The sequence below is a fragment of the Macaca fascicularis genome, chromosome 1 (genome assembly GCF_037993035.2).
Source record: "Macaca fascicularis isolate 582-1 chromosome 1, T2T-MFA8v1.1".
Taxonomy (NCBI): domain Eukaryota; kingdom Metazoa; phylum Chordata; class Mammalia; order Primates; family Cercopithecidae; genus Macaca; species Macaca fascicularis.
In genome coordinates this window covers 141,318,121-141,339,443 of record NC_088375.1, presented here as the reverse complement: position 1 = coordinate 141,339,443, position 21,323 = coordinate 141,318,121, and the positions used below count along the sequence as shown (strand labels likewise).

The 21,323-nt window shown below is 38.5% G+C and overlaps 1 protein-coding gene across 19 annotated transcripts in view; it reads left to right on the top strand.

Annotated features, from left to right (window-relative positions):
* The window catches only part of MTF2 (metal response element binding transcription factor 2), a 58,954-nt gene that overhangs the window by 11,293 nt on the left and 26,338 nt on the right, over positions 1-21,323 (top strand). For 6 of the 19 annotated variants that reach the window (XR_012417628.1, XR_012417645.1, XM_005542710.5 and 3 more), the window contains exons 2-3: positions 18,948-19,146; positions 19,262-19,343. The exons of 2 other annotated variants lie outside the window; for them this stretch is intronic. Coding sequence is in view for 4 of the 17 variants with exons in the window: in XM_005542710.5 (XP_005542767.1) it covers positions 18,948-19,146; positions 19,262-19,343 (281 nt within the window). In the remaining 13 variants the exon portion in view is untranslated. Of the gene's footprint in view, positions 1-18,947; positions 19,147-19,261; positions 19,348-21,323 lie in introns of those variants that run through there. 11 more of the 19 variants (XM_074001494.1, XM_074001482.1, XM_005542711.4 and 8 more) reach the window with 5 other exon arrangements.

Sequence of the window (21,323 nt, the reverse complement as noted above, 5' to 3'; positions counted from 1 at the left end):
TATCTTTATATTTCTCTGGTGACTTCTTTTCCTCGGGATTCTTTTATAAAAAAGCATTTTTAATTTTGTATTTAAAACATTTTTAAAACTTGGCAATACAAGATCTTGCATGTTACCTAGACTAGTTCTCAAACTTCTGGCCTCAAGCAGTCCTCCCACTTCAACCTCCCAAAGTGCTGGGATTATAGGCGACAGCCACTGTGTTTAGCCCCTCTGGAGTTGTTTGTCCATCTTTCAAATAAGAGTTTTCCAGAGATTCCTGTACTTACCTTTCATGAACCATTAACTCTTTGGTGGGGTGGAGATAGTGTACTGACAAGATTGCCAACGTTTCATTTTAGAAAGTAAGAATGTTTTAGCCTATAATCCCAGCACTTTGGGAGGCCGAGACGGGCGGATCACGAGGTCAGGTGATCGAGACCATCCTGGCTAACACGGTGAAACCCCGTCTCTACTAAAAAAATACAAAAAACTAGCTGGGCGAGGTGGCAGTCGCCTGTAGTCCCAGCTACTCCGGAGGCTGAGGCAGGAGAATGGCATAAACCCGGGAGGCGGAGCTTGCAGTGAGCTGAGATCCGGCCACTGCACTCCAGCCTGGGCGACAGAGCGAGACTCCGTCCCAAAAAGAAGAGAAAAAAAAAAAAAAGAATGTTTTAAACTGTGACCGCCATTACTGCATAAAAGATACTTACATTTAAGAATATAAGAAGGATATGCCCTCAAAATACAGAGTGGTCTTTTAAGTCAACTAACTTAAATACTGAATACATTGTTCTTGCTTTTCTTACTTTGCTGTAGATCAGTACTGGTTTATGGACTTGAGTTGAGAACCACTGTTTTAAACAGTTGTTTCTTGAGCTATTTTAAGGAAAGGGAGTGTGGAGTTTCTGTTGTCTCATGTCAGAGAAAACTATAAAGTATTTCTTAACATATTAAAATCTCCAAGAAGTCCTTTTGTGAAAAGCCCCACAGTTTGCCTGGTTACTGGGATGTTTTCTTCTACTTTTTCTTTGATAATTTTTCCCCACCTTTTTTCTGTTTTCATACATTGGATGTCTTAGATTGAGCCTCTGGTTGTCTTAATCTGTTTTCTCTTATTACCTATCATTGGTTTTTTTTTCTCTTGAAATTTTTATTTTGGCTATAATTCTATTTCTCAGAGGTCATTATTTCATAGATGCAATATTTTCTCAGATCTCTGAGGATATTAATTGGTTATTGAAACAGTTTTTTCACATACCAACTATTAATGTTTTTTAGAACTAGTATTTCAGAGAATATCCTTTTGAAGCACTGTCATGGATGTTGATGTTACCAAGGGTTTGTCTTCACTGCTTTTATCATTTTCTGTCTTTTAAAAAGTAAATTTGGAATATTCAATGGCAAGCTACTTGCTAAGAGTTTAAAACATCAGATAATTTTGAAATTAAAAGGCTTTTTACCAAAACAATGTAGTTTCTTGTCTGTTTCCTCCACCCCTTCCCACTCCTAGAGGCAATAACTTTTAACTGTTAGCTAATTCTTTATATCTCTAAATACAATCGCACTGCATTTAGATTCATCAATTTTATATTGTTTTATAATGTTAGATGAGAATGAATGAGGAGAGGAGTAAGGGGGTAAGCTTTCTCTATAAATATATTCTGTATAACATGTTAGATGAAACGTAATGTTATAGAGAAAACTTTCTCTATAAACATAATGTTAGATGAGAAAGAAATTCATTGCTCCTCTCCTCATTCTTTCAATATAGTTATATAAAACACATAAACTGTTTTCATTTGTGAGTATATAAAAATTGTTTACATACGAAGAACCACATAGAATATGGTACCACAAAGTAGTTGTGAGGGTTAGTTAATGCTTGTAAAGAATTTAGAGGCCAGGTGTGGTGGCTCACACCTGTAATCCCAGCACTTTGGGAGGCCAAGGCGGGCAAATCACGAGGTCAGGAGATCGAGATCATCCTGGCTTACATGGTGAAACCCCGTCTCTACCAAAAATACAAAAAATTAGCTGGGTGTGGTGGCACACGCCTGTAATCCCAGCTACTCGGGAGACGGAGGCAGGGTAATTCCTTGAACCCGGGAAGCAGAGGTTGCAGTGAGCCAGCATTACGCCACTGCACTCCAGTCTGGAGCCAACATCATGCCACTGCACTCTAGTCTGGGTGACAGAGCGAGACTCTCAAAAAAAAAAAAAAAAAAAAAAAAAAAAGAATTTAGAATAGTGTCAAACACTTGTTAGCTGTTATTTCTAGATTTACATTTTTTTCTTATACAACTATGTTTAGAAATTGCCTCATTAAAAAACAAAGTTTGCCTAGTTTTCTTTGAATGTTAAAATCTTCATGTATCTTCAGTTGTTCCACAAAATGTCTCACAGTGCACTTTTCCACAATGTCAATCTGTTATATAATTTATCAGTGCCGTTTATTTTTCTTAGAGATACCCTCCTGGAGATCTTCTGGAGTTCTGCTTTAATTTGGACTGGTTCTCTAGGCCTGCTGCATGGAAGTTGTTGGGGCTTTCCTTTACCATCATCCTGGGAATTCCTTTCTCTTCTCTTCTGTGTGACATACCTTGCATTCCATGCCTGCCTTTTATTTGGTTTACTCCCTCTGTTTAGCTTTATTAAGCTCAAATAAAGTGTGCTTGGGGGATAAATCCTTAAAGACTATATGGCTGAAAAAGTTCTAATTTTCACTCACACACACACACTCTCTCTTTTTTTAAAAATGCATTTTAGAGATAGGGTCTCTCTGTGTTGCCCAGGGTGGAGTGTGGTGGCTATTCACAGTCATGATCATAGTACACTACAGCCCTGAACTAGGCTCAAGCAATCCTCCTGCCTCAGCCTCTGGAGTAGCTGGGACTACATGAGTGTGCCACTGTTGCCCAGCTTTACTTACTCTTTTTAGTCCCTTGATCGATAATTTGGCTGGTTATAAAGTTGATTTTCACCCAGAATTTATTTTTCACTCAGATAAGTGAATACTTCACTGTCCTCTGACTTGTAATATTGCTATAATGATTATTATTCTCAGTCACTTGTTAGTTGCCCTTTTATCTCTTTTTCAGTGTAGTATCTTTATCCTTGTTTTTCTTGAAACAAGTCTTTTTTATTCAGTTTGCTGGACACTTGTGGCCTTTTCAATCTGGTTACTTCTGTCTTTCAGTACTGGGATGTTTTCTTCTACTTTGATAATTTTTTCTCCACTGTTTTTCTGTTTTCACGTGTGGCTATTTCTGCTTGATCCTCTGATTTTCTTAATCTGTTTTCTCTTATTTTCTATCTTTGTTATATAAGGTGAATACTTTTGTAATCACCCCAGGGTCAAAAATGGAACGTTGCCAGCTAATGCGGAAACCCACATTGCAACCCTTTCATCTCCCAGATAATCTCCATCCTGACTTTTATGGTGATTATTTTTTCTTTGTAGTCTTATTATTCAGATGTGCATTTTGAAGATTATAGTTTATTTTGCTAGTTTCAAAATACATGTTTTAAGATTTTTTTCAATTACAGGTTCTATCTTAGATCTTGCCTCTTTTTTTCTGTGCAGTTTATTTGTGGGAGAAACCAGGTCATTTGTCATGTACATTTCCTAACCTGTATTTTGCTGTTGCATCCCCATTGTGTAGTTGAACATGTTTCTCTGCATTTACTGTAAATTGATGTCTAGATCTAAACATGTTTCTCTGCATTTACTGTAAATTGATGTCTAGATCTAGAGGCTTACCAGGTTCAGGTTTGCCTTTTTGGGGGTGGGGTGGGCAAGACTATTTCACATGTGCTGTGTGTTGTCCCGTCAGAAAGCATGTAATGTTTCTCTTGCTGTGGTCTTAGCAGCTACTCATGCTCAGTGCATAGATCTGTTTATTCATTAGATGTTGCAAAATGGTGATTTAAAACATTCATTTTCTTTTTCATTTATTGGCTTGAATATATTTATAGAGAAAATTTACCTCTATTTTCAGCTGGCGCCTTACCTATTCCCCTCTCTGTGCCTTGTATTTCCCTTGATTCAATTCCTTGAAAGAATAAACGTTCCATATTCTGATGGGATGTACAGGGTAGGAGATGTGACTTGGGGATTCCAAGTGTCTTTTTTTTTTTTTTTTTTTTTTTTGAGACATGGTCTTGCTCTGTTATCCAGGCTGGAATGGAGTGGCTGAATTATATAGCTCACTGTGATTATAGCTCACTGCCGCCTCAAACTCCTGGGCTCAAGGGATCCTCCCACGTAAGTGTTCTGAGTAGCTGAGAAGCTGGGACTACAGGTGCATGCCACCATGCCTGAGTAATTAAAAAAAATTTTTTTTGTAGTGGTGGGGTCTCCTTATTGACCAGGCTGGTTGCAAACTTCTTGCCTCAAGTGATCCTCGTCTGGCTTCCAAGTGTCCTTTTACACCAACTTCTACGTATTTCTCCATTCTTTTTAATTGTATTTTATTTTTGAGATGGAGTTTAGCTCTTGTTGCCGAGGCTGGAATGCAATGGTGCAATCTTGGCCCACTGCAACCTCTGCCTCCTGGGTTCAAGCGATTCTCCTGCCTCAGCCTCCCAAGTAGCTGGGATTACAGGAATCCACCACTATGTCCAGCTAATTTTTATATTTTTAGTAGAGACTGGATTTCACCATGTTGGCCAGGATGGTCTCGAACTCCTGACCACAAGTGATCCGCCCACATTGGCCTCCCAAAGTACTGACTGGGATTACAGGCGTGAGCTACCCTGCCTATTTCTCCATTCTTTTTTTTTGAGACGGAGTCTCGCTCTGTCGCCCAGGCTGGAGTGCAGTGGTGTGATCTCAGCTCAGTGCAACATCCACCTCCCGGGTTCAAGCGATTCTTCTGCTTCAGCCTCCCGAGTAGCTGGGACTTCAGGTGCACGTCACCACACCCAGCTAATTCTTGTATTTTTAGTGAGATGGGGTTTCACCATATTGGCCAGGCTGGTCTTAAACTCCTGACCTTGTGATCCGCCTGCTTTGGCCTCCCAAAGTGCTGGGATTGCAGGCGTGAGCCAGTGCACCCGGTCTATTTCTCCATTCTTAATGCTCCCACTTGACCTCTGTCTTTTGAGTCTTGTGTCAACAATTCTTTAGTCTTTTGAGGTTCTGCAGAGCAATGGATTTACTTCTTATTCCTCATTGTTCTTTCAGCTGACACTTATGTTTAATTTTCTTCCTTATTTTACAAGCATTCATTCTTCCATCTGCCTTCCGTCTTCATATATTGTGATTTAGAATTTCACATGTAACGTGAACGTGGAACATGTATGGTTGAAGATGGAGTGTGTTTTAATTTTTTCTTTTCTCTTTGTTTTGTCATAAGAAGGAACAAGTAAATCTTTACTCTCCTATCTTAATACAGCAAAGTCCTACTGAGCTGTGGATCTTAATCGCCAGCTGCTTTCTAGACTTCATGAATAGTCTTTCCCAAATATTTTCCAATTTTATTAGTTTTTTCAGAGGAAGAGCTTTTGTTGCCATTTGTTCTGTCGTATGCTTTTGTTATTGTTTTTTCCCCTGTGTTAATTTCTGTTCTTTTATTTTTATACTTTTTGGGGGCTTATTTTCTTTTTTATCCCTTCAACATGAGATAGCTACTCAATTCATTAACTTTTTTTTTCTTTTCTATTAGATATATTTTGAGACTTACCTCTCCAACTACTGCTTTAGCTGCATCCCACAAGTTTTTAATATGTGCTTTTTGTTGTTCAACTTCGAATACTTGCTAATTTCTGTCATGATTTCTTCTTTGGCCCATGGATTATTTAAAAGTGTATGTTGTCTTTTTTTTTTTTTTTTTTTTGAGACGGGGTCTCGGTCAACTTCCCACGCTGGAGTGCAGTGGTGTGATCATGTCTCACTGCAGCCTTAATCTCTTGGGCTCAGTTGATCCTCCTGCCTCAGCCTCCTGAGTAGCTGGGCCTACGGACATGCACCATCATGCCTGGCTAATTTTTAATTTTTTGTAGAGATGCGGTTTTGCCATGTTGCCTAGGCTGGTCTCGAACTCCTGAGCTCAAATGATCTTCTCACCTTGGCCTCCCAAGGTGCTGGGATTACAGGCCTGAGCTACTGCGCCTGGCCTAAAAGTGTAGGTCTTGGTTTCCAAACATTTAAGTTATCTTTTTATTGATTTTGGAATCTAATGGCATTGTAGTAATAAAATATATGCTGTGTGATTTTGTAGCTTCAAATTTGTTCAGACTTGCTTTATAGATCAGTATATGGTCAGTTTTTGTAAATATTTTGCCTAGCAGACATCTTATCTTAGATGAAAGAGGTGATTTAAACTCGCTACTGCTTTCCTCCTAATTTCCCCCATACCATCCTCCCAATTTCCCAAGTTAAAAACTTGGGAGTTGTTCTGAATTTCTCCTTTGCTCTCGATACCACATAAAGTTAATTCTTAATGTCTGTCTGTTTGACTTTTAAATTATTTATTGTTATAAGAGTAATGCCATGATTATTTTAAAAAACTTGGAAAATATAAAGTATGTAAACTAGATTATTAAAACCCTATTATCCAGGGATGTTTTAAAATTCCAGTTTCTTCATGGCCTGATTTCAGGTTTTTCCTTTCTGTTTTTTCGAGATGGAATCTCACTCTGTTGCCCAAGCAGAAGTGCAGTGGTGCGATCTCAGCTCACTGCAACCTCCGCCTCGCAGGTTCAAGCAATTCTTGTGCCTCAGCCTCCTGAGTAGCTGGGATTACAGGTGCACGCCCCCATGCCCAGTTACTTTTTGTATTTTTAGTAGTGACGGGGTTTCACCTTGTTGTCCAAGCTGGTCTTGAGCTCCTGACCTTAAATGATCTGCCCACCTCAGCCTCCCACAGTGCTGGGATTACAGGCGTGAACCACCACGCCTAGCCCTTTTCTTATTAATAGATTTTTGCTGATTTATTTGGGTTCCCATCTTTTTCTCTCTTTTGCATAGCGTTTGTTTATTCAGTCAGTATTGAGAATGTGTGTGTGCCAGGTACAGGGGATGTGTAACGTAAATAAGACAAAGAGGCAATGTCTCTACTCTTATAGCATGGTCTTTTTTCATTTATTCAGTGTTATCTATGCCACTTTCTCTCTAATTTGAGCTGCAGTTATACTGCAGTTTTGTTTCTAGAAAAGTGTGTGTTGTCTCATGACTTTGTGCCTTTACATATGTTCCCCAGGCTTATGAAATCCTCTCTTAGGTTCATCTCTGAAACTACTACTCATCCTTTAAGTCTGTAGTTAAAAAGCTAAGTCTTGACGAAGTTTTGTCTGTCCTTGCCTTTTGCTCCTGGACAGATTAGATATTCTTCTTCTTGTGTTTATTCATTATAGGAATTACACTGCATATAGATTTTTGGTGTGCACATGTGTTTCTCTACAAAGGCTATGTTCCTTGGTGGTATGTACTGTATCTTTCCACATTTGTCTCTGTTAACACCTGGCATGGTACCTGGCATATAGCAGGCATTGTGTATTTGTTGAATGACCAGAGCCATTGAGTTTAAATAAAATAATCATGTTTTCCTTAACTCTCATTGGACTCTTATTATAAAATGATTTGAGGTATGGATGTTTTGGTTGGTTCACATGTTCTGATTAATTAAAGTATACACTGAGATACCAGTTTTCAAATATAAGTTGTCAGTAGGTTAAGAGACAAATGTGTATATATTGGTTGTTTATAAGAAGGCTGCATTTTTGCATATGAACCATTACAAATAGGAATTGGGATTCCAAGTCAGTTGGTCTGTAATTTGTAATATAGTTTATTTGCAGTATTTATGATACTTAATACCTACTGTAATGGTTTCAAAATTTTAACTTTGTTCTCTAATGAATGTGTTTCTTCTCAGTGTTGCGCAGTTGTAAAACTAGGGTATCTGCTGATTTTGAGCCACTAGTCTCAGTAACCCCTGACCATGGGTTCCAGCAAGGTGAGGAATGAGAGGATAACATTTACAGATGGTAAGGGGGGGATGTTTGTCTATATCGTAAACAGATGGACACTACCCACCTATACCCAGTTGTCTAGCCCCTCAGGTAAAGGATATAGAGTGGGTTTTTACATTGATAAGGTCCTGAAGAAAGACCTCCATATTTTGGCAGAGTTTATCAGTCTAAGTGTTGCCTCCCTATCTGATCACACTAAGGCAAAGCTCACCTCTCTACAAATCCTGAATCACATGTAAAGAGATCCCATGTAGGTTTATATAACCTCAATCTTAACTGTCAGTGGACAACTAAGGACCACTAAATAGTTGAGGAAAGCCTGCTGCATCAAAGGAGAGTCTAAGATAAACAGAAAAAGAAAGGATTTACCAAGGGCTGGACAGGATGATTGAAAGAAGACCTTATGCCTAGATACATCATTATGAAATTTTAAGACATTAAAGATAAAGGAAGATCCTAGAAACTTTCTGAGGGAAAAATGGTAACCTATAAAGGAGTAAAAGTCAGAGTGGCATCAGATTTTTCATTATGAATGCTGAGTGTAGTAGAGGAATATTATCAAACTTCTGAGGGAAGATTATTTTCAACATTAAATTCTGTATCTGGGAAAGTATTGGTCAATTGGGAGGATGGGGTTGAAATAGATATACATATACAGCCTTCTATTGTAAGCCACTGCTACAGCAAAAGAATATGGGATCTAGAAAGCAGAGTGACAAGGGGGATCTTCCAAGATGACAAGGGCAAGGCTTAGAGGATAGTCATTCTAGATTGGCACAGGAACATGGAAAACTTTAGAAGCAGGAGTTACATGTGGGAAAAAGATTTGAAATTATCATTGACACTTTGAAACAGGAGGCAACAAAGGTATATATTAAGCAATTTTGGGAAAAATTGAAAGCAAATAAGAAAGGATATTTAATAAGGGTACACCACTTATCTTTGCAGTGACCAATATTTGCGCATTGTACAATAAGTAAACTTACTGATTTAGTGAAAATAATAAGATTTGTAGAGGATAGGAGGTAGGAAATAGGAGTTGGCATAAGATGTGAGTTGTCAACTTCAATAGCAGGAAGTCAGATTTGAAGTTGATCAATTTAAAAAGAGAAGTATAAACACATTATTTGTAAATATGAGGGTACCTTCAGAAGACATTGTTGAAAGAGTTAAAAAAAAAAAAACTGCTTGCCTCTGAGAGTAAGACTAGAATATTAGAAGTGGTGGAGTGAGGAACTATTGATTTTCACCTTAATTTTTTTCTATACTGGTTGCTATTTTTCTAAAAAGCCATGTATGTAGCATTATGTTTGTATTTTTTTTTTTTTTTTTTTTTTTTTTTTGAGACAGAGTCTCGGTCTGTCGCCCACACTGGAGTGCAGTGGCATGATCTTGGCTCATTGCAGGCTCTGCCTCCCGGATTCACACCATTCTCGTGCCTTAGCCACCATGCCTGGCTAAGTTTTTTGTATTTTCAGTAGAGACGGGGTTTCACTGTGTGTTAGCTAGGATGTTCTTGATCTCCTGACCTCGTGATCTGCCCGCCTTGGCCTCCCAAAGTGCTGGGATTACAGGCATGAGCCACAGCGCCCAGCTGTTTGTATTGTTTCTAGAACTAAGAAGTAGGGTAGAGCCGGCCTTTAAGCTGCTTGCTTTATGCTTTCTGTCCTTTAAGTTCAATCCTGGTTCTCTTTGACATTCTACTTTCAGGGAAACCTCAACCAGAAAGAAGGCAACCAGTTTCAGGCTTCATTTTACATACCTGTCTCAAGAGATAAAAGAGAATTCCTTCTTCATAGCTTTAATGCAGTGCCAAGCTTAAGCAGATTACCTGTTGCTTCCTTTATACCTGGGCCTTACTTTGGCCCTGTTTGACCTCACGAATTTGACCATATCTGTATGAAAGTTTTCACCAAAAATAGCACTTTTCTTAGGTTATATTATATCCTTTACGTGTGATTGACCCACATACTTGCTACTTTTCCTGAGGAAGGGAAGAAATTGTGGGCAGGGGAAAGATGGCACCTAAGAATTCAGATAGTTTTTTATTTAGTTCACTAGAAGAGCAAATTGAGGAATGGATTGGGAAGAATTAATCCGTTTTCCCTAAGCCACACTCGTTTTGAATTAAACATCCAGTTTTCAAGTTCTTGAATCAAGGTCTTATTTCTTCTGGGGTAGTAAACCAAGAGTTACTGGCTTGAACACTTGGTCTCAAGGGAAGAAACTTATTTGTCCAGGCAGTCTCTTTCAAGATATATCACTAGCAGTGATCCAGTGGTAGTGACTATGGGCCCTCTCTCCTAATCTTTTTACTGGGGTAAAATACATATAACAAAATTTACGATCTTAACCTTTTTTTTTTTTTAAGGCGATAAGGTCTCTATTGCCCAGGCTGGAGTGCAGTGATGTGATTCTAGCTCACTGCAGTCTTGAACTCCTGAGCCCAAGTGATCCTGCAGGCATGTACCATCTCGCCTGGCAAATTTTTAAAAAATTTTTTGTAGAAATGTGGTCTTGCCATGTTGCTTAGGCTGGTCTTTTTTTTTTTTTTTTTTTTTTTTGAGATAGGGTCTCCCTGTTACCCAGGCTGGAATGCAGTGGTGCAGTCACAGCTCACTGCAGCCTTGACCTCCCAGGCTCACGCAGTTCTCCCATCTCAGCTTCCTAAGTAGCTGGGACTATAGGCACATCCCACTACATCTGGCTAATTTCAAATAAATTAATTTTTTTTAGAGCCTGAATCCTGTGTTACTTAGGCTGGTCTTGAACTCCTGGCCTCAAGAAGCCCTCCTGCCTTGGCCTCCCAAAGAGCTGGAGTTACAGGTGTGAGCAACAATGCCTGGCCCATCTTAACCAATTTTCAGTGTACAGTTCAGTGATATTAAATACATTGAGCCATCTCCATAAAACTTTTTACTTTGTTAAACTGCCCGTTGTATAATGACTACCTCTTTCTCCCTCCCCTCAATCCCTGACTGCTTAAACAGGAGAGGCAGTTTGTATCTGAGATGAGGTGAGATGAGGGATATAGCTTTGTAGCTACTTTTGAGGTGAGATGAGGGATATAGCTTTGTAGCTACTGACCACAGTCAACTGAGTACCCAGAAGGAGTACTGATCCCCCAATCAAAAAGTCTGTTTCTCATGGCACTTTAGTATATGAACTCAGAAAAATGTTTGTAATATGTGTAAGAAAGGGTTGTAACATATAAGATGCTCTTCAAAATTATGAAAAGATTAACATTTCATTTAAAAATGGGCAAAGAACATCAACTGCAGTTTCCAGAAGACTTAGAAATTGTTAATAGGCCGGGCATGGTGGCTCATGCTTATAATCCCAGAACTTTGGGAGGCCAGAGCGGAGGGATTACTTGAGCTCAGGAGTTTGAGACCTGCTCCCATTCCTGCTAAAAATAATAATAAAAAAAAAATCAGGTGGGCATGGTGGCATGGTGTGTGCCTATAGTCCCAGCTGCTTGGGAGACTGAAGTGGGAGGATCCCTTGAGCCCAGGAGATTGAGGCTGCAGTGACCCATGATTGCACCACTGCACTTCAGCCTGGGTGACAGAGAGAGACCCTGTCTCAGAAAAAAAATTGTTAACAAACCTATGAGAAACATGCTTTTTTACTACTACTAATAGAGATGTAGACAGAAATAGAGTGTGTGTTGTCAAAAAGCAAAAAACTGATAATTCTTCCTGTTGGTGAAGGTGTAGTGACAGTGTGAGTTGGTGGTACCTTTTGGGAGAATAATTTGACAATACTTATGATATTTAAAAATACACATAATATGAGGATGGTGGGATATGGGTATATAAATGAAATAATATTAGCCATGAGAGTATATGGGCCAGGTGCGGTGGCTCACACCTGTAATCCCAGCACTTTGGTGGGCAAATCACAAGGTCAGGAGTACAAGACCAGCCTGGTCAACATAGTGAAACCCTGTCTTTGCAAAAACTACAAAAGAAATTAGCTGGGCATGGTGGCGGGCACCTGTAGTCTCAGCTACTTGGGAGGCTGAGGCAGGAGAATTGCTTGAACCCGGGAGGCAGAGGTTGCAGTGAGCCGAGATCGCACCGCTGCACTTCAGCCTGGGTGACACAGTGAGACTGTCTCAAGAAAAAAAAAAAAAAAGAAATTATAATTGAAACTGGATGTTAGTTGCTGATTCATTATACTTGTTTTGTCTACATTTGTAATTTTCTATTATAAAAAGGAAAAATATACATAGTATGTTATATATATAGTAATTATCTATTATTTATCCTATATAGTAGTTGGGAATGTAGAAGAATGAGCTTTATATTACTGCTTATGTTAAAACATTGAAAACACCCTAAATGTTCCTCCATTGGGTAATGGTAAAATGTTGGAAACATCCTAAATGTTCCTCCATTGGGTAATGGTTGGAAAGCAGTTTAGCAGCTGATGCAAAGATTATTTTATGTGCTTTTATTTTATATTTACATAACAGGTGGAAATCACATTGTTCAAGATACATTGTTATGTGAGAAAATTTATAGAACAATATATATAATATCCTGTATTTTATTAAAAACATTTATATGAATTATAGATATGTAGTACAAATAAGAAAAATCAGGAGATTAACTTTTTTTGTGGGGGGAGATTGCATGGAGAATTTTCACTTTTAACTATATGTTTCTATATTATTCTAACATCAGCATGTTTACCTTTGTAATCAGAAAGGAAATAATAAATTCTAAAATTAGAAAAATTAATTGGGCTTCTAATAAAGGTCTTCTAGCAAAGAGGGAAGTAATCAGTGACAATAATGGGATGGGGGAAACTGCATAGAGGAAAACCCTTAGGAGAGGAAAATGTGCAATGATGTTTATCCTACATATATTTGAGTTGTGGCATTATGGGTAATGTACTCTTTTCTTGCTTTGTTTTCTGTAAGTTTTTTTGGACAGAGAAATTTTAAAAGAAGATAATGCTTTTACAAGTTATTTATGTGTGTATTTTTTGGTTTTTGTTACAGGGTCTTGCTCTGTTGTCTAGGCTGGAGTGCATTGATGAAATCATGGCTCACTGAAGCCTCAACCTCCTGGGCTCAAGTGATCCTCCCACCTCAGCCTCCTGAGTAGCTGGGACCACAGCGTGTGCCACTACACCCAGATAATTTTTTTTTTTTGTAGAGACAAGGTCTCTCTATGTTGCCCAGGCTGGTCTCAAATTCCTAGGCTTAAGTGATCCTCCTGCCTCAGCCTCCCAAAATGCTAGGATTAAAGGTGTGAGCCACCATGCCTGGCACAAATGATCTCTCTATTAATGCAGTTTTATATAGGATTTATGTTTATGTGGGTAAAAGGTTGATGTGTATTTGTCTTAAATGTGAATGAAAGTAGAGTCTATTTTTTACTTAAAGCAAAACAGATGATTTGTGCTTTAGATTAAAAATGTATCCCGGGTGCCGTGGCTCAGGTCTGTAATCCCAGCACTCTGGGAGGCCGAGTCGGGCAGATCACAAGGTCAGGAGATCGAGACCATTCTGGCCAACATGGTGAAGCCCTGTCTCTATTAAAATACAAAAATTACCTGGGCGTGGTGGCATGCACCTGTAATCCCAGCTACCCGGGAGGCTGAGGCACAAGAATCGCTTGAACCCAGGAGGTGGAGGTTGCAGTGAGCCGAGATCACGCCACTGCACTCCAGCCTGGCGACAGAGCAAGACTCCATCTCAAAAAAAAAAAAAGTAGATAAAGATGAAAAGTTAAACTCCTTAAATATTGGTTAGATAAAAAATGTAACTCCTTAAATATAGGCGTTTCTTGACTTGAACTTTATAAATTCTGCATAATCCTTCTACCATTTTTGTGTCATGCCCTATGCAGAGATTGAGGATACAAGTGTGAATAAGAGACACACCTTCCCTGTTTTGGGGGAGGTTGGTGGGTTGAAGTGGGCTGAAGACTGAAAAGGGGAGGAGACTGTAGGAGTGGAGACGTTAAGTGTGTATAAATTTACCCTGGAGATTTGCTTGTGAATGGAAGGAAAGAGGAGGAAGTGGTGGAAAGGGACCACAAAGAATCAAGAGAATTTTATTCTACCCCTGACCCCCAAGATCCTTGCAAGTTTTTAAGCATAGTTGAATGCTAATGGGAGGGTCCTCAGAGAGAAGATTTATTGAATGCTGGCTTTGGTTTGTATCCTATAGTAAACTTCATCAAGTTATAATCTGTCTTGCAGTTGCAGTTTCCTCATGTAAAAAGGATCTGTAAAATCTAATCTGCAAAAATATCTCTAAAGCAGTGCTCTGAGTATTAAATTGCCTCTATATATCTAGTGCCTGGCACAGTATGTGGCTCATAATAGGGACCCAAAAATGATTTGTGAATGAATATGTTGAATGTTGTGCGGTTTTTTTGTTTTTTTGTTTTTTTTTTTGAGACCAGAGTCTTGCTCTTGTCGCTCAGGCTGGAGTGCAATGGTGTGATCTCGGGTACTGCAACCTCCGCCTCCCGGGTTCAAGCAGTTCTCCTGCCTCAGCCTCCTGAGTAGCTGGGATTACAGGTGCCCACCACCACGCCCAGCTAATTTTTGTATTTTTAGTAGAGACGGGATTTTGCCATGTTGGCCAAACTGGTCTCAAATTCCTGACCTCGTGATCCGCCTGTCCTGGCCTCCCAAAGTGCTGGAATTACAGGCGTGAGCCACCATGCCTGGCCATGAATATGTTGAATGTTTAATGTAGGATTAGGTACTTGGTAATCTCAGTAGTTTTTTCCTGGGGGTTTGGCTGTGAATGGGAGGGAAAAAATGAGGAGGTGGTAGGAAGGGGGCATAAGGAATCAAGGGTAACTATAATTAGGTTAGGTCTCATTTGAGACACAGCACACCAGAAATATTAGGAGAAGCAAAGCATAAACACAAGGAGATAGAAAAATAAAAAAATGTTTTATACCTTATGACCTGAGGATGTGCTATGCAGTGGGAGTAGTACGGTGGAGACTAAGACAGAGACAGAGCTTGCTATCCTGAGAAAAGGGGATTATTTATTGAAGTAATCGCAAAGCATATGAAACTGGGAATGTTTGCAATTTTTATTTTTGTACAGTTTCTACTTTGGAGCTGGAAGATTCTAGGTCTTAACAGAGACCTGCCATGGCATTCTACTGAGGTCATTTTTCACCCATGATTAATTATTGTTCAGGCTTTGGCTATTTTTTTTTTTTTTTTTTAACTGAAGGGAGGCAAAATCCGTCAAGTGAACACTGAACTTAGCTTTTTTGTTGTTGTTGTTTTTTTGAGACAGAGTTTTGCTCTTGTTGCCCAGGCCGGAGTGCAATGGTGTGATGTCAGCTCACTGCAACCTCCACCTCCTGGGTTCCAGAGATTCTCCTGCCTCAGCCTCCTGGGTAGCTGGGATTACATACATGCGCTACCACGCCAGGCTAATTTTGTGTTTTTAGTAGAGACGGGGTTTCTCCATGTTGGTCAGGCTGGTCTCGAACTCCTGACCTCAGGTGATCTGCCCGCCTCGGCCTCCCAAAGTGCTGGGATTACAGGTGTGAGCCACTGCACCCTGCCCCTTAAAGCTTTTTTCAAAGTTGATGGCTAATAGAGTTATTCCCATACTGTGAAGGCATTAAACTGTTTCAAAGTCTGGAGAAAGAGGTGTATTACCCTCTCCTTGAGCATCCCTGATGATAGAGAATTCATTGTGATTCTTCCTGCATTTTTACTTATGTTCTCTTGCACTGATCTTGTCAAACATTTAAACTTTTTAACCCCTGTAATTACACTACCGAAAGTGCCTTCTCCTCACAACTCACTGTGGTACAGAAAAACAATGTTAGATAAAATTGCTTTGTGCCTTAGCATGAATCAAGGCAGTGGCATCTAACTGTACTTGTATTCTTCGTCGTGTACTAACAGTAAAAAACATAAACACACACAGACACATATGTATGTGTGTGTGTGTATATATATGTGTGTATATATATACAAATATACCCCCAAACCTTATTTCACTTAAGAATTTTTTTTTTTTTTTGAGACGTAGTTTTGCCCTGTTGCCTAGGCTGGAGTGCAGTGGTGTGATCTTGGCTCACTGCAGTGTCCGCCTTCCAGGCTCAAGCAGTTCTCCTGCCTCAGCCTCCTGAGTAGCTGGGATTATAGGCACGTGCCACCACGCCTGGCTAACTTTGTATTTTTAGTAGAGATAGGGGGTTTCACTATGTTGGCCAGGCTTGTCTTGAACTCCTGGCCTCAAGTGATTCACCTGCCTCAGCCTTCCAAAATGCTGGAATTACAGGCATTAGCCACTGTGCCGGCCAGGTTTTTAATATGTGTGATAAAGTAGAAATGGCATAAGGCACTTGTGCCATTGTTTGAGTTGCCAGCTGAACTAGCAGCTTTTTCGTGGGACCCTATTTTTACTTGAAACAGCCACTGAGTTCTGTATAAGGCAGGTATTTTCTTGAAGTGACAATCTATGTTTTATATTTACCTTATTTACCTTTTTTTTTGTTTGTTTGTTCCTGTGAATTCAAGTTAGCATCTTGTGTCCATTCTTCCTTCCATTTTTCTCTTTTCTTTTCTTCTTTTCTTTTGGCAGGTTCTCTCTGGAGTGCAGTGGCACAATCACAGCTCACTGCAGTCTCGACCTCCTAGCCTCATATAGTCCTCTCACCCCAGACTCCTGAGTAGCTGGGACCACAGGCACATGCCACAATGCCTGGCTAATTTTTATTTTTTAATTTTTTTAGAGACATTCTCCCGGTGTTGCCCAGGCTACTCTTGAACTTGGAATCCTCCTGCCTCAGCCTCCCAAAGTGCTGGGATTACAGGCGTGAGCCATGCTGCACTTGGCCTTGTGTCATTTCTTTGAAACAGTTGAAACAGTTTTGCTCCTATACACTTCCTTTGTGCTATTATTGCCAAATATATTACATTTCTGTATATTATGGGTCTAACAATTATGTACATATTGTTTTGTATACTTGCTTTGGAGGGAATTTATGCTGTATTTTATAATTACTTTTGTTGGTGTTCTTTTGGGTGTGTGTGTGTGTTTGTGTACATACATGTATTTGAATTTCTTTCTGGGTTTATTGATTTCAGTCATAATAGTATTCATTGTAAGATGTCTCTGCTAATAACAAATTCAGTTTTTGTTTATCTGGGAGTGTGTATTTCACCTTCATTTTTGAAAGATAGTTTTGCTGGATATAAGATTCTCTGGTGACAGCACCCATTCCCTGCAGCCTGCATACTTTGAATATGTCATCTCACTGCCTTCTGGCCTTTATTGTTTCTGATGAGAAGTCAACTGTTAATCTTATTGGGGTTTCCTTGTACGTGATATATTGTATTTCTCTTGTTGCTTTCAAGATTTTTTTTTTTTTTTTGCCTTTCAGCATTTTTACTATGATGTGGCTGGGTGTAGATCTCTTTGCATTTATCCTACTTGGAATTTGTTGAGCTGCTTGGATGTGTAGATAATATTTTTCAGCAAATTTGGGAAGGTACCAGTTATTTCTTTGGATATCTTTAAAATTTATTTCTTTCAAACTGAAACACTGTACCCATTAAACACTAACTCCCTGCTCCCCATTCTTCCTAGCAGTTGGTCGCCATTCTGTTTTCCATCTCTATGACTTTGAGTGTCTAGGTACCTCATATAAGTGGAATAATTGTCCATTTTGTCTGGCTTATTTCACTTAGCATAATGTCTTCAGGGTTCATCCGTGTTTTAGCATGTGACAGGGTTTCCCAGAATTTCTGTGTTTTTAGGTATTGAAATTAGATATTTCTAATACTTAGGAACTTTTTGAAACTTTTTTCTTTAATTTTCCTGCTCATTTTATTTTTACTAAACTTTTATGTTATTTTTAGAATTATTGTCTATCTAGTTTTACATGTCACTGTATGTTTAATTAGTGAAAAATCTAATTTGGAAGAGTGAAACCAAGCACTGCTTTGTTACTTTTAAGAAAGTTGATGGTGGTATGCTTTGCTGTTTATGGAATGTCTAATACATAAGTTATAATGTAATTTCACAGTATTTAATGTTTTTTTGTTTTTTTTTGCCTTTAAGTACTCTTATAGTGTACTTTCCTTTTTTTTTTTTTGAGACAAGAGTCTTGCTATGTTGCCCAGGCTGGAGTGCAGTGGTGGGATCTTAGCTCACTGCAACCTCCACCTCCTGGGTTCAAATGATTCTCCTGCCTCAGCCTCCCCAGTAGCTGGGATCACAGGTGTGTACCACCACGCCCGGCTACTTTTTGTATTTTTTAGTAGAGACAGGGTTTCACCATGTTGGCTAGGCTGGTCTTGAACTCCTGGCCTCAGGTGATCCGCCTCGGCCTCCCAAAGTGCTGGGATTACAGGCATGAGCCATCGTACCTGGCCTTATAGTATACTTCCTATTTGTGTATAATTTAATGAAATTGCTGGTTATCAATTTTTTTTTTTTTTTTTTAAACTCTCAGTCTGCATGTTTGCTCAGTTCAGTAGTGATTCCCTGTAAGGAGAAGGTCCTGACTGCCCTTCCTTTGAGTGTGAAAAGTATGAATAACACCTAGCTATCCCTTGAAGTCACTGGTTAGTGTGTCTTAACTGCATGTGGCATAATCAAGAGATTAAAATGTAATTCACTTTTATTCTTTAACTAAACCCAGTCTTGAGATTCAAGACATTATTTGCTCATGACCATGGCCTGCGAACCTCAACATAAAGCTGTTATTTTGATGACAGCTGCCTTGAATGTGTTATCTTGGAGTGTTTGCTGAGTCTTGGCCTCACTTAGAGTAGGCAATGAATGGATATTGAGAATTGTTATCATTTTGTTTTAAACTGCTTTGTTTGGAGAGTATTTATGATTTGAGGTACTTTTTATATTTTTCTTTGTCTTAAGGTTTTTAACAAATGAAAAAGTTTAACATATAAAATATCCCACTGGTATAAAATAAGCTCTGTAAGTAAGTCTTATATATGGTCTTTTATTCTCTAAACAGAGACTCTACAGGGGCAGGTAATTCACTGGTCCACAAGCGGTCTCCTTTACGTCGAAACCAAAAGACCCCAACATCCTTGACCAAGCTGTCTTTACAGGATGGACATAAAGCCAAAAAGCCAGCATGTAAATTTGAAGAGGGTCAGGATGTCCTAGCTAGATGGTCAGATGGCTTGTTTTATCTTGGCACTATCAAAAAGGCAAGTTACTTTAATGTATCTTTTGCTGTTTTTGCAGTAAGCATTTAATAATCTTAATATAACTTCATGTTTTTAATTTTAAGAGATCACCGTTAAGTATTTCTCTGTATTGCAGATAAACATATTGAAACAGAGCTGCTTCATCATATTTGAAGACAGTTCTAAATCCTGGGTTCTCTGGAAGGACATTCAAACAGGCAGGTGCTACTATTTCTCTTGAACGTGATTTAAATTAAAATTTGATTTTCTTCAACTTGTCATATTATGATGTTGTCTGTTGAATACAGTGTATTTAGGTAACTCAGTATTACTTCTGAGGAGAGGTTAAAAAATCAGCATAGTCTTTATTATAGTCCATAAGAAGAACAAGAATACTCTAGAGGACAGATACATCAGTAATTTATGCCTGTAAGCTATATTAAGACCCTTCTAAGAACTTTGAAGAAAAATCTTTGGTAACTAATCTTATCTCAGTAACAGTTTGGTATTCAATTCAACTGTTACTTGCTTATATTTGTAGAAAGCAAGTGTTTATTGGGAGCATACTGTTTGTCAGATGATTTGGGAAATTAGGACATATAAAACTGATTTAGAATAATAGAAATATTCGTTAAGAGTGGTTTAAAATTACCATTTAGTTATGGGTTTTTTATGTTTAAATGGGAAAATGAGGCTATATTTGTGTGCCAGTAAAAATGTATACAAGTATGCCTTGGTTTGGTTATAGGTATGCTTCTTGTGATGATTTCTATTATTAGAAACTATGATTATTTTCATGCTTTTAGCATCTGCTAAATATAGATGTTCTTTCCAGGTACCTCTTTCATGCAAAGTACTTTTAAAAATTACCAATGTTTACTGAAAACCTGAGTATTTTAGCTGTCATTAAAGCCCTACTTTTAGTTTTCCTTTTGCTGGGTTAATAGGCCTATACTAAGACCTGTGTTTTCTGTATTCTCATAGAAAAGAGATAAATTTTCTCCCCAAAGGGTAGACACCTTGCCAAAGTATTTAACAATTGGGTTTTATATTTGAATACCAAGTTCAATTTTATGGTAGATTTCTGCTGTGTTTTAGTTCTTGACTTTACTCCTAATGTTTCTTAAAGAATAAAAAAGTTTTGGTAAAGGAATGGAAATGTTCTAATTACCATCTGTATAGTTGGTACTCAGGGCTTAGGTAGGGAACTAAGTAGCTTTTACTCTGGTAAAATGTTTTTCTAGAGAAACTTTTTATGGTTTCTGGACTGATTAGTTTAAAGGACTAAAATTACGTTTTGAATCTGAAATTGAGGAGCCAGAGAAAAGTGTGACTCATAAGATTTAAAGGGATAGGAGATCTCCAACACTACTAATATTGAGCAGATCTTACTACTCTGCACACAAAATTATTCTTTTTTCATTATTTTGTAAACATAGGTCTCTCTGTAATAGCAGTGAAACATGTTATGCTGCTTTTTACGCCCCTTCCATTAGCTATGTATTTCTTTCAGCTTTGAAAGATGTTTTGGAGTTTCCTGTGTGGATTTAATGTAATAGGTCTGTCCATCCTTTTGTCCACTTCCTCCTTTCTGCTTCTCCTTCTTTGCTTTTAAAAGTGGTAGAAAAGAAGAAAACCAGTGTTACCTAGAGATAGAAAGTTGTTGTGTGAGGGGTCCTTTCCTGTTCTACAAGTGCCGCACCCAGTATGTCAGTTTAATGTTCTGTGGTTGTTCTTTCTTCACTGGTTCCTTTTGCTGTTCCTGGAATTACAAAGGATTGCTCCTGGTCATTTAACTCTTAGCACCCTGATAGTAGCACATATGAAACTCGTAGTTGCTATAAAAATGAATAAATGAATCTGAAACCTGCGTTATGGCATATTTCAGTGAGGAGTGGGTTTAGTAGTTTTCTTCCCTGTAAGAAACCTGCCAATAATACATTTCAAAACTTAATAAATTATATTTATCGAATGAGTTTCTTTTAAAAATTTTACATAGAAATATTAGTAGTCAACAGGGTAAAATATATCGTGTTATAACTGTTACATAAATGTAAGAGGGTTTTAAATCTTAGCATCTAATGCTATTTTGGTTTCTGTGAAATGATATACTCTTGCATTGCTGGTGGCAGTGTAAATTTCTATTTTGGTTGTTTAGCATTTGCATTAAGTGCAAAAGTTTATACTTATCTAATAGA